The 23205-nt window shown below is 26.0% G+C and overlaps 2 protein-coding genes across 3 annotated transcripts; one reads left to right on the top strand and one right to left on the bottom strand.

Annotated features, from left to right (window-relative positions):
* Positions 1 to 5235: 5235 nt before the first annotated feature.
* LOC124957319 (odorant receptor 47a-like) lies at positions 5236 to 16521 on the bottom strand. Of its 2 annotated transcripts, none has more exons than XM_047514261.1 (9): positions 14983 to 16521; positions 9764 to 10023; positions 8657 to 8774; positions 8312 to 8570; positions 8099 to 8215; positions 7898 to 7988; positions 7669 to 7814; positions 7460 to 7592; positions 5236 to 7388 (listed from the first exon to the last, which is right to left on the bottom strand). In XM_047514261.1, exons 2-9 carry the CDS (start codon positions 9860 to 9862, stop codon positions 7338 to 7340), a joined length of 1014 nt encoding a protein of 337 aa, XP_047370217.1. In that variant the 5' UTR covers positions 9863 to 10023; positions 14983 to 16521; the 3' UTR covers positions 5236 to 7337. The 2 variants fall into 2 exon arrangements, with proteins under 2 accessions (XP_047370217.1, XP_047370218.1); XM_047514262.1 differs by having other exon boundaries at positions 5236 to 6986.
* On the top strand, positions 15501 to 18029 carry LOC124957231. The gene is made up of 9 exons (XM_047514069.1): positions 15501 to 15539; positions 15826 to 15945; positions 16022 to 16139; positions 16231 to 16489; positions 16600 to 16716; positions 16849 to 16939; positions 17055 to 17200; positions 17276 to 17408; positions 17943 to 18029. The coding sequence occupies exons 1-9, from the start codon at positions 15501 to 15503 to the stop codon at positions 18027 to 18029; spliced, it is 1110 nt and encodes a 369-aa protein (XP_047370025.1).
* The last annotated feature ends 5176 nt before the right edge of the window (positions 18030 to 23205 follow it).

The following is a 23205-nucleotide window of genomic DNA, read 5'->3' as shown; positions in this document are numbered from 1 at the left end:
TTTTGACGTATGATCCAAAAAATATAGAAACAGATAATATGTCGTGGTTACACCAATGTATATTACCAAGAAATTAAAAAAAATTTCACCATTCCAAGAATGTGGAAATTATATTATGATTTAGTAGTAGGAAATTAAAAGAATAAAATGTATAATAATAAATTCTAAATTAAATAATAGAGATATTAGCATTTAACACAGAGATTTCGTATGTATTTACTATTTCTAAAAAACGTAGCAATAAAGGGAAGTATCGACATTTATTGTTTGATATTTTCCTTGATTAAATTCAACGCGATTTATAAAATATCATAGCGTATGAAAATGATGTCTTCATTAACTAGAATGAAAGATTTGGATTAGTAAACAATTTTTTTATTATCATAATTTATAAATTCTTTACCGTGGCAAAAAGATAATGGGATATTATAATCACACCCTTTACAGAAAGATAGCATGACTTCATGCTCTTCAATATTAAAAGGGGTAATAATTTTTGCGTTTTTAACGATAACAAATAAAATGGAATTTGACAGCTGTAAAAATTAATTTCTCATATACATGTGTATTCAATGGAATTAATGAACTAATTAAAAATATTAGAAATACTTACTATTTTACAAATACTTCGGTGTGATGATCTATTAATTTTTGTCCAACATAACAGTAAACGTATATTCCAAAGATGGTTGCAAAAATAAAAGAAAAATTTGTTAATCCTTCAGTCTTATTTAGATTAAAGGATAATAACTGAAATAACTGGAAAATTATTTCTGCGTGTCTAATTTATTACGATACGGTATTATATTAAAATATTGGGTTGTTCGGAAAGTAATTTTGTTTTTTTTTTCCCGACAGAGGATTTAATTGTATTTTTTTGCACCCAACTTCACATTTAAGTCGCATAATCATTATATGTTTTGAGAGCTGATATAGTAAGGCTCGTTTGTGAAAAAATCCAATTGATTCTACGCAGTAGTTTTTGGTTGGTGCCCTTTTAAATATGGAGAGCAATAAGCAGCATTATCGTCATATTCTACTTTTTTACTATAGAAAAGATAAAAATGCTGTTCAAGCCAGAAAGAAATTAATGTGTATGGAGAAGATGTATTGACAGTACGCCAGTGTCAGAACTGGTTTACAAAATTTTGTTCCGGTAATTTTGATGTCGAAGGTGCACCACGTTCTGGAAGGCCGGTTGAAGCTGATAAAGACACGATAAAGGCATTAGTTGATGCAAACCGGCGAATAACAACACGTGAGATTGGTCAGAGGTTAAATTTATCAAATTCAACTGTTTATGACCACTTGAAAGGCCTGGATTTAACCTCGAAGCTCGATATATGTGTTCCCCATGTTCTTACAGAGAAAAATTTGTGTCGTAGCGTTGACGTCTATGATATGCTTCTCAAACGTCACAAAAATGATACATTTTTGAAGCGCATCATTACTGGGGACGAAAAATGGGTTGTATATAACAATGTCAAACGCAAGAGATCATGGAGCAAAAAAGATGAACCGGCTCAAAGCATTTCCAAAGCCAATATCCATAAAAAAAAGGTGATGCTGTCTGTTTGGTGGGATTTTAAAGGAATCGTTTTTTTTTTAGATTTTACCGGATAACACAACAATTAATTCGGAAGTCTACTGTCATCAGCTGGACAAGCTGAATGATGCACTTCAATAGAAAAGGCCAGAATTATTCAACAGAAAAGGTATAGTGTTCCACCAAGATAATGCGAGATCTCATACAAGTTTGGTTTCTCGCCAAAAGCTTTTACATCTTGAATGGGATACAATGCCACAACCACCATATTCTTCAGATCTGGCACCTTCGGATTATTATCTGTTCCGGGAACTGCAAAATTTTTTAGACGGAAAAACCTTCACTTCAAATGAGGAGGTCAAAAACCATCTCGATCAGTTTTTTGCCAGCAAAGACCAAAAATTTTATGAGCGTGGAATCATGCTACTACCAGAAAGATGACAAAAGGTATTGGACTAGAATGGCCAATATATAATTTAATAAAATATTTGTTCATTATACGAAAATTGTCTTTCATTTTCACAAAAAAGAAACAAAATTACTTTCCGAACAATCCATTAAATATCTTTTGTAAATGTATCACTTACGTAAAGATAATCAACGATTATAATAAACACCCAGAAGGACACACTGGACAGAAAAATTTTCTCATAAAACAATATTATTAAGTTGACAAAACTTGGAGATCGAAAATAACGAAAGATATATAATATTATTATTAGTAATTAACACTTGTATGTACAAATTAGAAAAAGTACAAACTTATAAAATTGAATACAAACTTGATGGCGTTATCATAAAATTTTATGACACTAATGATCCACTCGTACTCCTGAAATATCGGAAATTTCCTAATAGAGACACGATAGAAATTATGTTGGTTATTTTTAAATCGTTTCTCTATCATCCAACTATGAAAAATAAAAAAAAATAATATTATATAAATTAGACAAGGATAAAAGAAAAAGAAAACTTTTAATCGGAAATATTTGTTTCGTCTTATCAATTAATTACTTACGCAACGATATCGAATAGTGCGCAAGCATGCTGTACAATTGATACGAACATAGAACTGTAGGCAATTCCTACCGTGCATATGATAGTTAATAATGCGCATTCGAAAAAAAATGCCAAATAATAATGCATTCGATCATTCGAAAAATAATCATTACGAATCGGCAACACTAATTCAGTTTCATTCATGACACCAAAAACATACGTAAGAATACATACAACGGATGGTAACATTAAAAAAGTAATATACAGATAAAAAGCAACTGAAAGAATAAAAGCACTTAATTATATTATTCGAATAATAGTATATCTTTCTTCTTTTTTTTGTTTTTTTTTCTTTTTTCTTTTCATTTTTTTCTTTTTTTTTTACTTGCGATTATTATTGTACATCGTCTGCTACGACTCCCGTATTTTTTTAAGATCATTAATTCCGGCTTGTTCGCCAGTTTATCCCAATCGCATTTAATGTTATATAAAATTTTCTTCATCTGAAAGTTTCATTGATTTTTGTCAAACATACGTGTTTGTCATTTTTAATTTGAATGAATTGATTTAGTCAAATTAGTACGGACAATTGCACCATTCAAAAATAAGTTGTAATAACAGGATGCGTAAGATAAACAAGGTAAGACAGTTCTCATTAATTTGATGATCGGATCTACCTTCAGTTCTGACGTGAAGAGTAAATAAATCTAAAGCCCAATTAGTTGTTATTGATATTTAATAATTGGACGTTCATTGATATATAAATCTAGCTAATTCATATTCGAGCTAATTTTTTTAATCATAAATCATTATAAGCAAGAATCAGATTATGACATACCTGCGAAAATAATCCTACGGCTATAATAAAGTTTAAAAGACAAACGTAAAGCAAATACTTTAATGATGTTTCATAATACCAAATGCCGATTAATTTAAAAAATCGAAAATTGTAAGCATAGTACTCATTTTCGAAATACCACCCGACGTTCTTCGAAGTCATACTAATACCTCTTATGACTCACTAATTTCAACTGACTTCAATACCATGCTCATTTTTTCAATCAAGTATTCCTAAGTACACCTTTTAAATAAATAAATTTTTAGAATGATAAACGTAAAGATACAATTGTAAAAATTCTATCGAAATGGCAGAAAGTTTTTCTTTTTTCTTTTTTTTTTTTTTCCCATAACAATAATTCATATCAAAATCTATAGACTATTATTTTTCCTCTCTTACGTCCAATTTGTACGTATACAATTGAACAGATGTTTATTTTTAGCTATTATGTTATTATTTGTCATTTACTTCTTACATTGTCGATTATTTTCTCCCTTCCACGAAGGACATGCGTGTTGCGTGCGCAGGCACTTCCTCATTTCATTCTTTCGCAGTATGATTTTGCTTCTCGAAGTTGACGCATTTTTTCGGAAAGAAATGCGAGTACTCGACGCGTTAGTATTATTTTATATTGTTTATTTAAATTTATCAGTGTATAGAAAATCATTACTTATAGGAGGGATACTTCTTGTCTACTTAACATCATATAATATTGCAATAGATATGATGATCGGCAAGAGTAAAAAAACTTGAAGAGGATCGACTTCAATTTTGAAAAGCAATTATTTCGGTAATTATCTTAATTATTCTTATTATTGAAAGATTGTTGACCGGCACTTTTACGCAAAAGTTATCTCATGTCATTGGTTATTATTTCGTAATTAAACGTGAAAGTGAAACAATTCAAATAAAATAAAAATTCTATTACATTTCTTTTTTGTCGTTTTCGTGATTTAATATCAGTTTCATAAAAGTCTTAGTCTTTCGATAAATTATCACTTTTCAATTTATTTCAACAATCGTTCGGACAATCGGACAAATCGTTCGAATATAATTCATTGAAAAATTCTTCACCGTCACGTTCCTTCATGGTTGAAATTTGTGTAATAGTAAAGTTGTGATAAAAATCTGAAAACTAAAAAAAGTATTTTTTATTTATTTATTTATTTATTTTTTTTTATAATAAAGCGAACGCGTTTAAACACGATAAACAAAGCTTTTGCAATATTTTATACTGTTTCTTTTCACAAATTGAAATAACAAAAGTAAACACTATTTGTTAATGTCAATTTTATCTTATATCAATTCTTTGCGAAAATCTTTGCGCATTGAAAGAAAAAGTTTTATATATTTTTACGATTTCATTATTAATCCAGTTTTTTTTTCTTTGTTTTTTTTTTTTTCGAAAGAGTACTATTATCAAGTATCAAGTATATCGTTGTCAAATATAAAATAATAGGGAGGTATCTTTCTGTGCTTTCGACTTTTTTTTAGTTTTGTTCGTTTAGTTTAGTTTTGTTTCTAGTTTTGATATATATATATATATATATATATATGGTAAGATGTTTATATAATATAAAATATTACATAATTTAATTGATTTATTTACGTATTTGTTATATATCAGGATTCAGAAATACTGTTACCATCAAATAAATGCGGTATATAAAATTAATTTTTTTCTAATATCTTTCTTTAACAGAGCAAATACTGATCGTACAAATTTTATGAAGTTGACAAACAAAAAAGATATTATTTTTCAAAATTATATTTATTACTGTAATATCGTAAAACGCTCTAAGCTATTGTTTTACGAAATTGAATGTAAATATGACAAAAGAATTATTTTTTTGTACGACAGAATACATCGTTTAAGTAGTAATTGTATATAAGTTTTATTTTCCTTTTAAATTGTGTTTGAAATTATTTTTATCGTATCAATTGATGAACTATTATATTATGAATTAATATCTCTGTTAGTTACACTCTATAGTGTCTTATTATTAACCCTTAGCATTCCGCGCGTTTCTCGAGTACTGCCTATCAGCAACTCCAGCACATTTTTGGAGCGGAACGCCTGAGATAAGGGAAGTCTTATTTTGAGCGGAAAAGATTACACGTCCTTGTGAATACATTTGCTTTTATTTATTTTATAAACATGCATTTTTCTATTGTAAATAAAAAATAAATTTAAAATTTTGTAATTCACCATAGTGTAATATCTTTGAAAACAATCTCTCATTCTAGGTTTACTTGGGCAAGTGTCACAGTAATCATTTTGTTGACGTCTGCCATCCATTTGTTTTCTTTTAGAGTACACAACGCAGTCCCTCTTTGCACCTTTTCTCATTATGTGAATTATTTTCCGTTTAGTCTGATTTCAGAAATTGATTTAGAAACTCTTGTTCTATCGTAACAAAAATCTCCTAAGAGTTGATCGACTAAAATTTTTCTATAGTGTAACTGCGTCAATGCTTTCACATTTTTATTGTGCTGTACAGTATTATAGAGAATGTATGAATTAATTATTGATATCTCCATTCCCCAGAAAAACAATTTCCGTCACCACTTAAGCGATTTCCTCAAAAAGAAATAACTAGAGGCATATTGATCAGCCCGATCAACTCCACCCATCGACTTTGTGTACCCGACAACTACAATTGGCTTTTTAATTACTTCGTTTGTACCATCTCGTATAAATCTTCTAGTAGTTATCATTTCAGCATTATGCCAGTTGCTCAATAACGATACTATCCTTTTATCCCTCCAAGCTAAGATCATTGTATTTCCTTGTTTGTATGCGACAGTCCTTTTTTCATATAATTCTGAATTCTTCAGAGTTATTGGAATACCTTTTCTGTTTGTTTTTATGGTACCTGTCAAGTGGCACTTCATTTTTCTTAATTCTTCAGCTAACGTAGCATCTTAAGCGTAATCACATGTTAAAAACATTTGGCTCCGCAGCGGAGCCTTCGGAGTTAAGGAACAAATGTCTCCGTAGCGGAGCCAACGAAGCGCTAAGGCTTAATAGAGGAAGGAAATTTCTATTTTAACATCAGGGAATTTTACCATAATAATAAATGTTTATCTATCTATCGATAGTTGTACATAGAAATTGATTTCTACTTTACCGACGATCGATAAAAAATGTTTTTTATCGGTTGTTGATAAGTTAAAGTCACAAAATGTATATATAGATAATGCGACGCGAAAATAAAAACGAAGTAGAATGGTAGAATAAATAAGGAGAACTTAAACGAAGAAATATAAATTTGCATTTAAAACATCGATTTAGATCTAATTTCGGACGATATGGCTCTGTGAATGAAATTTGTCCAACATTTTGTTTATTCATTCCAATTTTCAGATATTTTTAGTTGTATGATTGGATCTTATTAATAAAATTCATAAAAATATCCTCTGTTTGTTATCAGTGAAGAAATTAGATCAATTGTAATATGGAAATAAAATTTTTTTTTTTTTATAAATATTTTTCGATTTACGTGATAGATATAGACAAGATTTGTGCGAGAGAAGAAAATCATTTTTCTTTTAATTATTTTCAAAATCCTTTGTTTTTTTTTTCACTTGAGCCATGACTACCTGAAAATTGATATGGAGTTTTAAATGGGAAGCAATATTTTTTTTTTCTTTTTTTTTTTTTTTTTACAAAAATCTAAAATTATTTTTTAGTTTTATCTTGACATTTTAATTTTTCATGTATTTACTTCTACTAATATCTTCCTAATTTTCACGTATTTATTTCTATTAATACCTTTTTTTTTGGATATCGATTAAATTAAGAAAATACTGAAGATATTAATAAAAATATGAGTCATCACCATCAGATTTACATTATACTTAATATTTTCAATCTATCAAGAAAAAATCATTGGATTTGTATATCCCAAAATATACGAAATATATTATTATTAGTATCTTATTTCGTTAAATTCACAATGAATTGTAAACAATCATAGCGTATGAAAATGATATCCGCATTAACTAAAATGAAAGATTTCTATTAATATAAATTTTCTTTCTGTCATTGTCTATATAAATAAAATATATTTTACCGTGACAAAATGAAGATTGGATAATACAATCACTCCCTTAATAGAAAGATTGCATGGCATTAGGCTCTTCATTATCATAAAGGGTAACATTTTTTGTGTTTTCAACGAAAACGAGTAAAATGGAATTTGACATCTGTAAATATTAATTTATCATTTAATATTCGTGTGAATTAGTCATCGCAATAAAATAAATTTAAAACAATACCAACAATTTCATAAATATTTCGTTGTGATAATCTATTAATTTTTGTCCAAGGTAACAGTAAACATATATTACAAACATAGATCCAATAATATAATTAAACTTTTGTAATACTTCGGTCGTATTTATTGTAAATGAAAGTAACTGAAAGAACTGGAAAAAAAATTTTTGTCTTTTTAATTTGCTACGATAGAGTAAATATTAGATTACAAATTTTATGTAAATAAATTACTTACGTAAAAATAATTTATAATAATAAAAAGCAACGAGAAGAATACTTCGAACGGATAAATTATCTTATTATATAACTTCATTAAATCGACAAAACTTAAGAGATATGTAATAATAAAAAATATATATAATTATATTACTATTAACTATTAGCACTTTGATGTATTAATTATAAGGAGAAAATGATTGTAAAATTTTATACGAACTCGATTGCATTATCATAAAACTCTATAATATCGACGAGCCATTCATACTCCTGTGCGAATTTATTACGATTATTGGGATGACTGAAATTACTTTTAAATCCATTTTCTATTTTTGAACTGTGAAAAATAAACAGTACTATGAATTATGAAAAAAAAAGAGCTTTAAATTGAAAATATTAATTCCATGATAAATTCTATTAATTAATTACTTACGCGACGATATTGAATAGTGCACAGGCATGCTGTACAATTAATACAAACATAGAATAGTGGGTAATTCCTATAGTAGTTATGATGATTATAAATACGCATTCAAATAAAAATGTGAAATAGTAATTCATTTGATCTTTCAAAAAATTATTGAGGTAAATTGGCAAGATTAATACAGTTTCGTTTGTTGCATCAAAATTATACAAAAGGATACAAATAATGGATGGTAACGTCAAAAAAATAATATACAAATAAAATGCAACTGAAAGATTAAAAGAAAATTATTATGTTATTCAAGTGACATTATAAAATTTTAATAATGTAATAATGAATTTTTCTTTTTTTTACTTGTGATTATTATTGTACATAGTCTGGTTCGAATAGCATTTGTTTTTAAAATTATTAATTCAGGTTTGTTCGCCAATTTATTCCAATCGGATTTGATATGACAAAGAATTTTCTTCATCTGAAAGTTTAACGACATAAAGAATTTTTGTAACGTACCTTTTTGTCATTTCTATTTCAAAATGAAATATTTGAACAAAGTACGAACAGTTGTAGTATTCAACAATATGTTATAATAACATGCTGCGAAGCATAAAGAAGGCAAGGTCGTTTCCATCAATTTGATAATTGGAATGACCTTCAGTTCTGACGTGAAGAGTAAATAAATCTAAAGTCCAACAAGTTGTATCTTCATATTTAATAATCATTCTTTTGAATGGAAATCATTTTCTGGTTTGTTCTAATCATAAATTAATATAATCACGTATTAGGATATGTCATACCTGTGAAAATGATCCTACAGCTATTACAAGATTAAGAATACAAATATATATCAATTGTTTTGCCGACATATCATAATGCCATATGCCAATTAGTTTAAGAAATCTAAAATTGTAAGTATAGTACTTGTTTTCGAAATATTCATTGTTTAGCAAACTCATACTGATGAGCTCTTACGAGTCATTGATTTCAACTGACTTTAACTTTATCTTTTTTCCTGCATCAAGTATTCGAATTCGAACGTCTAATAAATTCTTAAAATAACAAATGTAAAAGTACGTGTAAAAAAAATTGTATCGGTGTGGTCTTTTTCCATATGAATAATTTATATAAAATCTATACCCTCTGATACATATGTCTCCCTTTTAGATTTATTCTATATAACTGAATGGGTGTTTCTTTCTAGTCATTAAGTAATTATTTGTCATTTTCTTTTTACTTTGTTTCGTTCACCCTTTCACGAAGGACATGCGCATTTTTTACGGTTTCCCTTCCACATAGATCATGCGCGTTGCGTACAGAGTCCCTTCTCCTTTTTCAGTCTCTCTCAGTATGATTATGCTTCTCAAACGTGATGTATTCAGTTCGAAAGAAATTCAAATGCTCGACGCTTTATTATTATTTCATATTGTTGATTGAATTATGAGTATACAAAAAATGATTACTCACCAGACGGACAATTGTTATCTCTTTATCACGAAACGATGTTGATGATATTATCATACGCACGATGATCGTCACGAGTATTGCAACGTAAAAAAGGATCATCTTCTTTTTTGGTGATATATTATTTTTTACTAGCTAAACATTGTTTGTTTGTATCATTCTTTGCTTATAATAGATAATTTTTGTACGTTAATGTAATATATCATTTATTTTGCACTTGTTTTGTGGTAGTTCCGTTCTTTTATTTTCTTTTTTTTTTCCACCTTAAGATTATTATTGTGTTTGAGAAAATTTTTTTTTTTACTTCATATATGTATATAGTACGGTATAATAAAATTCACAACTAATTGTAAGAATGATCTTTATATCTTTGTTTTATCATTAGAATTATATTGCAATATAATTGTTGTTCCTAAAATTTTTCTTCTTATATTGTTCCTCTCATTTCTACTAAATAATTATTAAATACTTCAATCAGTCAATATTTTTCTTGTCTTTGTTATCTTGAAAAACACAAGGTGTCATTTGTTGATCATTGAATATTGTCTAGCACGTAGTCTGTTATTAGTTTATTTTTCTGAATTATATTGTCGAATTGTAATTCAACATGCTAAACTATTGTTTTATTAATTGAAAGCAAACATGATAAAGATATTAATTTTCGTAATAATAATTGCATGATTTAAGAAAAAAAAAAGAACTATATATAAAATTGTTTATATTTCAATTATTTTTGAAAGTTGAATTTATTATGCCTAAATGTATTACTATTTATCGTTGAATATCTATCGATTCATGTGTGGCAATCAATGTCTGTAAGATAATTATGCACTATTTTATCATTAATGGGAATTAGAGTTTTCTACTTTACCGGTGGAATATAATTCTATTTTATCATCGATAATTAATAATAGAAGTTTTTTTCTATTTTACCGACAGCTGATAAAAAATTGTTCATTACCAGTTGATGTTAATAAGCTAATATATTTTACATTATTTTTTAAATACAGTAAGTAATCATAGTAATTAAGTATATATGTATTTATTTTATATACATATATTACAAAATAGTTATTTTTTTTTTAAGTAAAATTAATTTGAATTATATATAATATTTATGTGAAAATGATGTGATTTTTTGAAAATTGTTTTCTTTTTTCAAAATGAACTATTTTTTTTATATTGTTATGCATTTATTATTATTTTGTTGTTATAGACATAATTCATAATATTTTCGTTTAGTATATGTAAAATCAATAGCGTATATTATTATTTACGTAGCTACTTATTTATTTCTTTATGATTTTATGGAACGTAAATTTGATATAATTTGTTACGTATAAATAAATGGGTATTTCTTTCTTAATTTAATACTAATTTTTAAATAAATTGATCAATACTGATTATATTAAATTATGTTCTTCATTTAAATATAAGAATTAAAGTTATTTTATTATTTATTTGTCAAACCGATATATTTATAGATCGTATGGTATAAGATATGTTGAATGTTTTTTGCTTGCCTTTTTTCTTTTTTTTTTTTTTTTACTTTTAAATTAATTAATTATTTATAACAATTTCTTTTTTAATCGAATATATTTATCATCGATGCGACAAAATTTGATTTTTAATGCCTCAATTTTGACGAAGTTGTCTATATAAATATTTTCCATTAAATTATTAATGACAAATGTTCGGCAACGAAATTTTGTTTGATCTTTTTATGAATTTTAATATCGAAGATATTTGCATTAAAAAAAAATGCATTTAAGAAATAAAGTTAATTCATTTATTAATTTTTTCTCATTTAAAAAATTAAAATACTATTAGCACTATATTATTTTCTCTGAATGAATACATTGAAACACATTGATCTAGATATTTACATAAACAGCTGATCGTAGTATACACTTTACTATTACTCGTAATCACGTGACCATTTACGCCATGTGCTTAGATGCATATAAATGAAGATTTTCAAAAGAACGTATTTTCCGAAAGAAAAGTTGTAGAGATTTGAAATAAAATTCATTTGAAAGTGAATATTATCATCATTTTATCTATCAGATTAGATATTATCGATACGATAGAATCGATTTAGATTTATCAATTATAAGGGTATCTTTAATTTATAATAAGGGTATCTTCATAAAAGAAAAATAAAGTTTTAAAATGCGTTCTCTTGAAAATTAATTTTTCAATATAGTAAAATAAACGAACGAAAATGTCTATAATATAACGGATGATCTTTTTATAAGTTCAAATGCAATGTTATCATTTTTTTCTCATAGTTATATTATTTTATCTCTTATTTTATTATTCACTTTGCATACAATATGATATAATATAATTCTTTTTTTTTTTATATATATTCACAATACATTTTTATAATAAATATAATATTTTTTGGTACATTATAATTTTAGTAAAATTTTATATTAGTAGGATCAATCGCAATGATCTTGACCTTGACATACGTTGATCAATGTCACACAATGTCCCATGTATCGATCGAAAGATTCAAATCGTTAATATATTCTTCATTATAATGTTATTGACATTTTAAATATCGGGAAAATATTGACAAAATTGAAATAAACAAGAGATAAAAAGACAAAAGATAAACTGAAGAATAATCTTAAGAAGAAAAAAGAAAAAAGCTTAAAAATAAAAAGAATAATAACAATAAATTAATTGTAAATAAATTGAGAATAATTAATATAATTAAGATAAATAGTTAAGAATAATAAGCTTAAGAAAATAAACTTAATTACAATATTATTTAATCAATACAATACTGATATTTTAATAATTTTCTATTTCTACAGAAAGTTTGGATACTAACGTGAAGTTTTGTCCTGAGATTGACATTTCGCTGCAGAGGTTACATGTAAACAAACTGAAAATTGGAAAATATATTTTTATACAAATAAAACGTCAACTCGTAATGTGGTATTATCAGTTTCTCAATTTATATTATTCCTTTTCTGAAAAAAAAAAAGAAAAAAAAAAAAAAAAAATGTTAAACAATATCAAGATAAATCTGTTTAATACAAGTATCATAAATTGATTACTGATATCTTGATAATATTTCTTATAGTATTGACATCAATATAAAATAATAAATATCGTAATATGAAAACTACGATACTGGAATTATAGCGAAGAATATAAAAATTTAAAAGAATGTAAAAATTATTTGTAAATATGAAAATGGAATAAAGATGAATATACGAAAGGAAAAAAAATATATCAATTTATTCTGCATTTATTCAAATCAGTGATATATAATTATTATGATAAAGTGTAATTGTTTTTTTTTTTTATTTCATCAGCGATTTATTAAAAAATTCATAAGACAGACATTGACAAAAAGAAATTGATTTTTATAAATATAAGATACGCAGTAATTTTATTGGATTGTTCATGTCGAAATTACATTTCATTTAATTTGATGATTCATTATATCAAAATATTTATCGGAATCATAAAAATATTATAATTTTATCATCATATTGGTATTTCAAGCATTCGATCTTCTTTCTTTTTTTGAGATAAAAATAAAATATATGATATTTTGTTGTTATTTTTAAATACCGATTAGATATTTGAATTCAATTAAAAAATTACTACTTGTATTTTAATTTTGTTGTTCTTTTTAATACCGATTAGATATTTGAATTCAATTAAAAAAGTACCACTTGTATTTTAATAAACATTATTTCTGACATAGAAAAATCCAGAACAGATATAATATAAAACACCTGCAAAATAGTAATATTTATTTCTATAATTTTATTGGAGGCATGAGTGGGTAAAAAAACGAAGTTAGACACTCAAACAAAGTATCAAATTTTTGAGCCAGATAATCATGAAAAAATAAATAACTAGCAAATATATAATTCCAAATACATTAGCAGCTTTCTATATTATCAAATTAAAATTCTGTTACAGTTATAGTGTATATTTATAATATATAAACAATATATAAAACAAAATACATAGCAGTATATACAGAGAATTTCTGTCGAAAGAGAAAAAAAAATATTTGAAAGATTGCATAGTTTCTATTTAAATTGCATACTTAAAAATAATTGTAATTAAAAATAACTACTTTGTAATATACTTAATATAAATGTACATATGGCATATATTAAACCATTTTCTTATATCAAGAGAATAACACATTACATTACGAAAATCAATAAGCCAAAAACAAAAAATTATCTATAGATACAACGTAGGTAAATAATCTTCTTCATGCTAATAATTCCCGATGTAAAAATAGAAATCTATTTCATCGAAAAAATCTCTTGATGATAAAGTAGAAAATTATGACATCAAAAAATCTTCTAAAGGTAAGGTAATCAAATATTATTGTTAATATAATGGCCAATACAAATGTTAATAGGTGCCAATGTATCGATAAATATAGATTCGTATAATCTCACGTTGTTTTTAAGCATAAGAAATAACACATTTTAATTGAATAATTATTAATCGCAACAAAATTGATACAATAAATTGAACATGTACGCACTTTTTCTGATTCGTATATTTTACATTTCAAAAAATATCTTTTTTGTCATGATTGCGTTCATATAAAAAAAAATTCCATAAAAAATTATAAATTACGATAATATAATTTAAAGAGATCACGTTTTCTTAAGTAAGTAACATAAAAATCATGCGATAAATATTCTTTGTGTTGACTGACATTTATTTTTACGGATTCACACGTGTAACGAACACGTGATCGCTTGGCGATCAACAAACAGTAATTCGCTTACCAGTTGCTACGGAAAAATATTGATTAATTGGAGCAGGCAAAGTTTATTTGATTGGCACGACAAAGGATTAGAGAGGGAAACGTCAAAGGAAGAATTCTACAAGACGATACGAAATGTATACAAAGAATATTATTTTAACCAGCTACGAATTTTATTACACCGTATTCAGGAGATCGTAAATATATCATTTTGTATTAATAATAAATACATAAATACATAAATGAATCAATAAACGTATGTATAAATAATTATAGAAAAACTAAAATAGAAATTGTCTGACAATAGTAATATTCGGAATAAAAACAATGATTTATTTACTCTCAATGCATGAAAATTTTATAAAAGAGCAGAGATAAGAGAACATTGATAATGACTAATAATGTCTACACATTGATAAGAATAGTGAAGAAACAATGCGAAATAATCACTTACTTCTTTCGTCATTTTATTTGAGCCAATTATAGTGCCGATGTTAATATTAGCAATATTGCTTGTTATTATGAAGTCTATAATTGCCACGTTCACGAGAAATCATTTATCATATACTGAATTAACATTAAGTAAATAACAATAAAATTAGAGTAACACATCAAGCACTCACATGTTTTTCCTTCGAGAAGTAAAATCATACTGCGAGAGAATGAAAAGGGGAAGTGCCTGTGGACACACTGCGCATGTCTATCGTGGAAGGGAAAAAATAATCGATCATTTAAGGTGTAAATGACAAATAATAACTTAATAGCTAGAAAGAAGCATCTGTTTAGTTATACACGTATAATTGGACTAAAATGGGAGAAACATATACCTTGCTATAGATGTTATATGAATTTTTTTTATGAAAGTGAAACTTTCTACCAATCGATACAAGTTAGAGAAAAGTACTTTTACTACTTTATCATTTAAAAAATGTATTTAAAAGGATACTTAGAATTCTTGATGTAAAAAACGGCATGGGGTTGAAGTCAGTCGAAGTTAATAAGTCATATGAGGTACTAGGATGTTTATGCAAGACGAGCTGCATTTCGAAAACGAGTACTATACTTACAATATTCGATTCTTAAAATTAATTGGCATTTCGCCTTATGAAACATTGTCGTATCATATGTTTCACATTTGTTTATTTAATTTTATAATAGCAATATCATCATTTTTACATGTAAATCCCATTCTGATACATAATTATACGAACATGTGATAAGAACGAGTTAGCTTGAAAATGAGTTCAGTTCATAACACTGATTATTAAAATATAAATAACATTTGCTCATGCTTCAGATTTTTCTGCTATTCACATCAGAGATGAAAATAGATCCTATTACGAAAATATTGGAAACGACTTTGCCTACTCTATGCTTCACATTGTGTTATTACAATTTATTGTCGAAAGTTACAGTCGTTTGTATTTTATAAATATTTCATTTAAATCATAAATTGTTAAACATACAAGAATGGAATATATTAATTCTTTCAGATAAAGAGACTTCTGCTTCATATTAAAACGGATTGGAATAGTATGACATCCAAGCCTGAATTAACGATATTAAAAAAATATGCTAATCGTAGTAGACAGTGTACAATAATAATCGCAAGTAAAAAACACCAAGAGAATACTAAACTAATTACTAAAGTGACTGTATAAGGTTATCAGAATTATATTAAGATAACGTTTTATTATTTCAGTTGCCTTTTATTTGTATATTGGGATTTTAATATTTCCATCCGTGATACGTGTTATTTTGTATATCTTTGGTGAACTGCATGTAACTGAATTAGTATTACCAATTTCTATTAATTACTTTTTGAAAAATCAAGAGTATTTGTATTTCGTTCTTTTTATCGAATATGCAACGCTAATTGTTTTAAGCACGATAGGAATAGCACACTTTTCTATATTTGTATCACTTGTTCAGCATTCCTGCGCTCTCTTCAATATCGTTGCGTAAGTAATCATTTCGAACGATATATTATGAAATATATATAAATTTCTTTTGATCATAAAGATATCTCTTCCTTTTTATTATAATTTACATTGTTTTTTTGTTCATATAGGTGGAAGATAGAGGATGAATATAAAAAGAATTCGCATAATTTCTACCATGGAGGCAATTATGACAAAGAATATAAGTCGATCATCGACATCATAGAATACTATGATAACGCCATTTAGTTTGTATCTCATTTTACAAAACTGTATTCAATGCTATTTATTCGCTTAGATGCTAATATTGAATGATAATATTATTATGTATCTTTTTTCTTAATTTTTTGTTTTGTTTTTATTTCTTCTCGTTCTTCAAGTTTCGTCGATTTAATAAAGCTGTATCATGGGAGAATTTATTTGTCCGAGATATTTTTCGCCTTATTTTTCATTACCGTAAATTATATTTACGTAAGTAACGTTATTTTTCGTTTAAGAAAAAAAAAATGAAAAAAAAGAAGAAATTATTTTGATTTTATTATATCTTTTATTGTGATAGAGAATTTACGCGGACAATTTTTTCTAGTTATTTCAGATACTTTCTTTTACGGTTAATGTGAGCGACGTATTACAAAAGGTTAATTATATCTTTGGATCTATGTTCGTAATATACGTATATTCTTACCTTGGACAGAAATTAATAAATCATCACACCGAAATATATATAAAATTGTTAGTATTGTTCAAAGTATATTTTAATTAGATCACCAATTCAATTGGATATTACTGATGAATTAATCTTTACAGATGCCAAATTCCCTTTTATTTATTATCATTGAAAACACAAAAAATGTTGCTACTCTTGATAATGAAGAGCATGATGCCATGTAATCTTTCGATTAAAAGAGTGATCGTACTATCCCATTATCTTTTTGCTACGGTAAAATATATTCTACTGATATGGAATATGATAATGAACAAATTTTTTTATTAATCATTATCTTTTATTTTAGTGTATGAGAACATCATTTTCATACGCAATGATATTTTATAATTCGAGTTAAATTTTATTCGAATAAAAACATCGGATTATAAATATCAACTAAATTTCGCTCCGTTCGTATGTGACAATTTTTTGCTCTGTAATTTGAAAGTAATATAGATTATAATAGGAAATACAAAGGATTTCTATTAATAGAAAATATCTATTGTTTCATTTGATATCATGAATAAATAATAAATGTTGCTATGATTTTTCCTATGTATTGTATATTTAATTCTTTCGTTCATTTTTTACTATATAGAGAATGACAAGTCATTTCATGAAGAATGTTTAATTCAATTTGCAATTCAATTAGTCTAATGTATCGGGCCTAGAAAAAAATACATTATTTAACCAAGTTAAAGTTTAAAAAACTCAGCCATTTTGGTTTCTTGAAAATACTCAACGAACCTTTGATTAATTTATCCTTAGGATAAAAAACATCCTTCAATTTTCTTGGTCGTATCTAAAGATGAATCCATCCTGGCAACCACCCAACATTTTATCGATCAAAAATAATTTAATCATAAATCCAATTCCACTAATTGAAAGAATGGCTTGACAATCGTAAAATTTTTGAATACGCCTGAATTTTTCGATAATGTCGACTAACGATTTCTCAGACTTGTATCCCGCAGACTATTCTATTTGGACGTCTTTTGTCATGACATCTATTATTTCTAATTTTTCTAATTGATTTGTAAAAAACAACTAAGATTTTTATTTTCGTCTGACCTTTTGTTCGTTGTTTTCTTTTATTTTCCTCTTTCTTCACTTTCGCACGAGGTGTTCTTTCTGTTCTATATATCTTTTCAACCGTTATTGAAATTATATTAATTGTAATTAAACCGTTATAGGAAATAGACTACTTACTGGATACTTCTCTTTAACTCATTGCCCGATATTGAAAGTCCATCGTTAATGCGGCGAGCCAAGAGCATGTTTTAAAATAATTGAACCCTTACGCGTATATTATATTTAATTTTATTATATATTATATATATTACAGTGTATTTTCTTTTTCTTATTTGTTTTTTTAATCTATTATCATCTTTGCTTAATGTATGTTATTAATTTTCCTAATTTTTGTTTTTTCAATTTTTGGTTATTTTTATTCTTATTTATTACTTTTTACATTAGATTTTATATACGTTAGGTTTTCTTGATCGATCGCTATAATTTAAATAAATATCCATATTGTTTATGATATATAATATCACCACGTGTAGTATCATACGCTAAGAAGGCCTGATAGAATTATATATATTTAACGAACATTTTTAACGAATATTTATTTAAAAAAAAAAAAAGAAATAAATAACTGATGCTGATCTCTTAAAGTGATAACATATTTAAAAAAAAAAATATGAATCGAATGAAAAGATTTGTTTTATTTTCAAATGATCACAATGATAAGTAATCATTTCGATAAAGATATATGTTTCGTGACAGCTATATTCTCCTTGATCATTAATTATTCTTTATAATTAAAATGTCGTGGTAATTAATTGAACATGTAAAATGCAAGCAATTATAATGCTACTGCATTTCAGAATATTAACAAATGATCGAGTGAATAAAATATGAAGAAATAGCAGAGATGAGATTCCAATATATTTATGCTGTGTACGAATGTGATTTGTAATATATATATGATGAAATTTATGACGCTTGGTGTCACTATACATTTGCAAGAAAAATTTGCTAAGATAATTTTCATCCAAATTTCAATAGCTTTCAATCTATATAAAATCAAAGTATCATTGTTCTTCATTTAAGACAAACATTTTATGATCACTTCAAAGACGACGTATGTCTCCTTTTTTTTCTAAATATGAAGATTTTTCGTTAAACATTTCGAGTAATAGGAGGCGCATTACAATATATTTTGGACTAATTTTATTTATTATTTTTTTTTGCGCACATTGTCGTTATGAAGAATTTGAATTTGTGACTAAAAAAAAAATATTTGTTGGGAAAAAATATACTTTTCGGATAAAATTGATCTTTTGATACAATCTTGAATCCTTTCAATTTATTAAGAAAAAATGAGCTGCCATAATATATTTGATATCGGATAACTCAAAAATGTGCTCGAAAAATGTCTCCTTACCAACGAATGAAATAATAGAATAAAATTCGTCCATTTTTATTTCGATAGGATCCTTGTACATATGTTTCTTATTCATTTATTTGTATTTTTATTTTTCCGCAATACGAATGAGACATAAAACCTAATAGAACAAAATGAAAAATGATAAAAATAAATTAAATTAGTCTGAGAAGATTATTTCGAAGAGATTACTATTGTGAATGACATTCACCGTAATCGTTTGTCTTCTTAAATTTTCCTTCCTTTATACATACATGCAAATATATATATATATATATATATGTGTGTGTGTATGTGTGCATATATTTCTATATTTATATTATACAAGATAAATGAAATATAATTTTTATTTAGAAATGATTCTCATCGTATTGTCTTTATCTTGTTAATGCTAATTTCAAAATTTAAATCGATGACATCACTCGTAACGTGTATCGAAGAGAAGTCTTATTTGAATATTGAAGTCTGAAAATTGATCGAAAATTGATAATACAAGCAACAAGAACGAACAAGACAGATCAGATATATTTTTAATAATATAAATAATTAATTTATAACATATAATAGTTATAAAATAAATATAGAATAATGGTATATAGCAATATATAATAAATAATATAAAAAATATTTTGAATATAATAACATATGATAATTTCTTTATATCATCTATACAGTATTGTTTCTTTCTTTATAATAGGTATATAAATTGAACTCACAATCATACAAATACACTATAAATTTCCATTTTGTAGAAAGCAAAAGCAGATGTTGTTCGTATGTTTCTTACTCTTGCATTGAACTGTAAAGTCAGATACAAGCAGATGGCTTCTCCTCCTCAACGTGCAATTATTTTACCCCATTTATGTAACCAACCGTATAGAACGGTTCATGACTCGAAACTAAAAGCATTAAAATTGGACTTTTTATCGGATTGTTGAAATTCAGAAGCACACAGCATTCGAATACAAAAAAGAAAAAGAAAAGTAAACAAAAGAATAGAGATATTATAATTATCACATCGAAATACAAGTTGACATGACTTTCAATTCTAGAATTTTTAATTATTTATTAATTTTGATCATTTCGTTTCAAATATCAAAGTGCATGATCACGATACATTGTCTTTCGAAAATATAGATACAGTAAGGTTTTCGTCGAAGTCTATGGTATCGTTTAAAAAACAAAAAAACAAAGGTCCAAAATTAAACAAATATTTAATATTTATTTTTCTAATAATAAATAATTAATTGAATAAGTAACAATATGGAAAGGATATCAAACACTATTAATATCTTTACGAAAAATTACGAAAAAAAATTACCTGCTTATCCCTATCACGACCTCGGTCACATTTAAGATGGATGCACGTAATAAAAGTGATTTTTGACACAACACTTTTACTATGGTACAACGTATGAATTATGATTATTCTTTTTTCCTTCTCAGTTGCCAAGTTCGAAGTTACTGTATGGAAGGCAGAAGTGATAAAATGTTTCAATGTTAGATTTTTCCACAAAAGCCTTGAAAATTAGAAAAGTAAATTCGAATGTCATTGTCCTAGATAAGCGAACAACGGAATTAAGTTAATGATAAGAATGAAAATATCTTCGTCATTTTCTATGAGATTGGAGAACCGTTTTAATGGGATCATTTAAGATGTATATTCTAATCGCAAAATAATACATTTTTATCAATGAAAAACAATTGAGGATTTTCTGTAATTAATTTTTCTAAGAGTTCGTACTATCAATCAATTATAAACTGTCATCTGATTGTAGAAAATATACTGAGTACTTTCGAGATATTGCGATTTTTGTTAAATATTTTGAGTAAACTTGAATAAAAATATAAATTTATTGAGAATTACACACATGATCTTACGCTGTGTAAGAAGATATTCAAAGAAAAATTAATGAAACTTAAAGTAAAAACTAAAACAGACGTGATAACTTTAAGAATCTAAGATAGAAAATCAGTTAGAAGAGGAAAAATAAAATGATATCGAAAGATTATAATGGAATAGATAAAATAACTTTAATAAATACAAATAAAGAAACTCTCTGATGAGATGTTAGAAAGTGAATGGATGAATAGGAGAAAAAAGATTAAATTTTGCGATTAGAAATTTACGAAACATTGAGGAACGTAAATACAAGTAAAAGAAATGATGATAATCCATTCAAAATGTAAAAAGAAACAACCTTGAAGAAATTATTACAATTAATATGTAAAAAATATAAAATCTGTATAATGTTAACTGACTTTTAAAAAATGTGATTATTCCTAAGGATATAAATTGTTGAAAATAATAACCGCAAGTGATATTTCATCAATATCTGTGAGTAGTAAGAACCAATGCAACATATTGAATATATATTTATTTTGGATTGATTCTATTAAAACCACAATTCATTCAAATTAATGATTATTTTTATCAGAATATATTTATTTCTACTGTACAGATATTATGTTGTCATCATCGTATTAATATTCGAAGTGTTCGATTTTTTTTTTTTTCTTTTTTGGGATAACAATAAAAATGCGGTATTTTGTAGATATTTTCAATAGAACTCGATATCTGGTTTCGCTGAATTTATTAATATATATAATTATAACAGTCATCAATTCTAATATGGGAAATAATATCGGAATCGTTATAATATGAAAACCGGTAAAATAGTAATATTTATTTGTATTGCTTTATTCGAGGTAATCATGGAAAATAAAAATAATTGTCAAATAAGTAATAAACACATAATTGGAAAAGCTCTTTATATTATTAAACTGAAGTACAATATATTATATTTCTACCAATAAAATAGTGTGAAATAAATATCAATGTTTAGAGACACTTCATTTCGAAAGAAAAAAATATTCTAAAGATTGTTTCGTTTCTATCTAATTCGCATACTTACACATAATCGTAATAAAAAATAACTATCTTATAATAATCCTAATATATACTTGTTGCACTTACTACATTTTTTTCTTAAGTCAATTATTTAATACATGATATTAGGAAGATTAGCCGATAACAAAAACTATTCTATCGATCCACGGTAAGGGAACAATTGTATTTGTGCTAATAACTCCCGATGTAAAAGTAGAAATCTATTTTATCGAAAAAATCTCTTGATGATAAAGTAGAAAATTATTACATCAAAAAATCTTCTAAAGGTAAGGTAATCAAATATTATTGTTAATATAATGGCCAATACAAATGTTAATACGTGGCAATGTATCGATAAATATAGATTCGTATAATCTCACGTTGTATTTAAGCATAAGAAATAACACATTTTAATTGAATAATTATTAATCGCAACAAAATTGATACAATAAATTGAACATGTACGCACTTTTTCTGATTCGTATATTTTACAATTCAAAAAATATCTTTTTTGTCATGATTGCGTTCATATAAAAAAAAATTCCATAAAAAATTATAAATTACGATAATATAATTTAAAGAGATCACGTTTTCTTAAGTAAGTAACATAAAAATCATGCGATAAATATTCTTTGTGTTGACTGACATTTATTTTTACGGATTCACACGTGTAACGAACACGTGCTTGGCGA

This window comes from Vespa velutina, chromosome 25 (genome assembly GCF_912470025.1).
Source record: "Vespa velutina chromosome 25, iVesVel2.1, whole genome shotgun sequence".
Classification (NCBI taxonomy): domain Eukaryota; kingdom Metazoa; phylum Arthropoda; class Insecta; order Hymenoptera; family Vespidae; genus Vespa; species Vespa velutina.
This window is presented reverse-complemented; position numbering and strand designations above follow the sequence as displayed.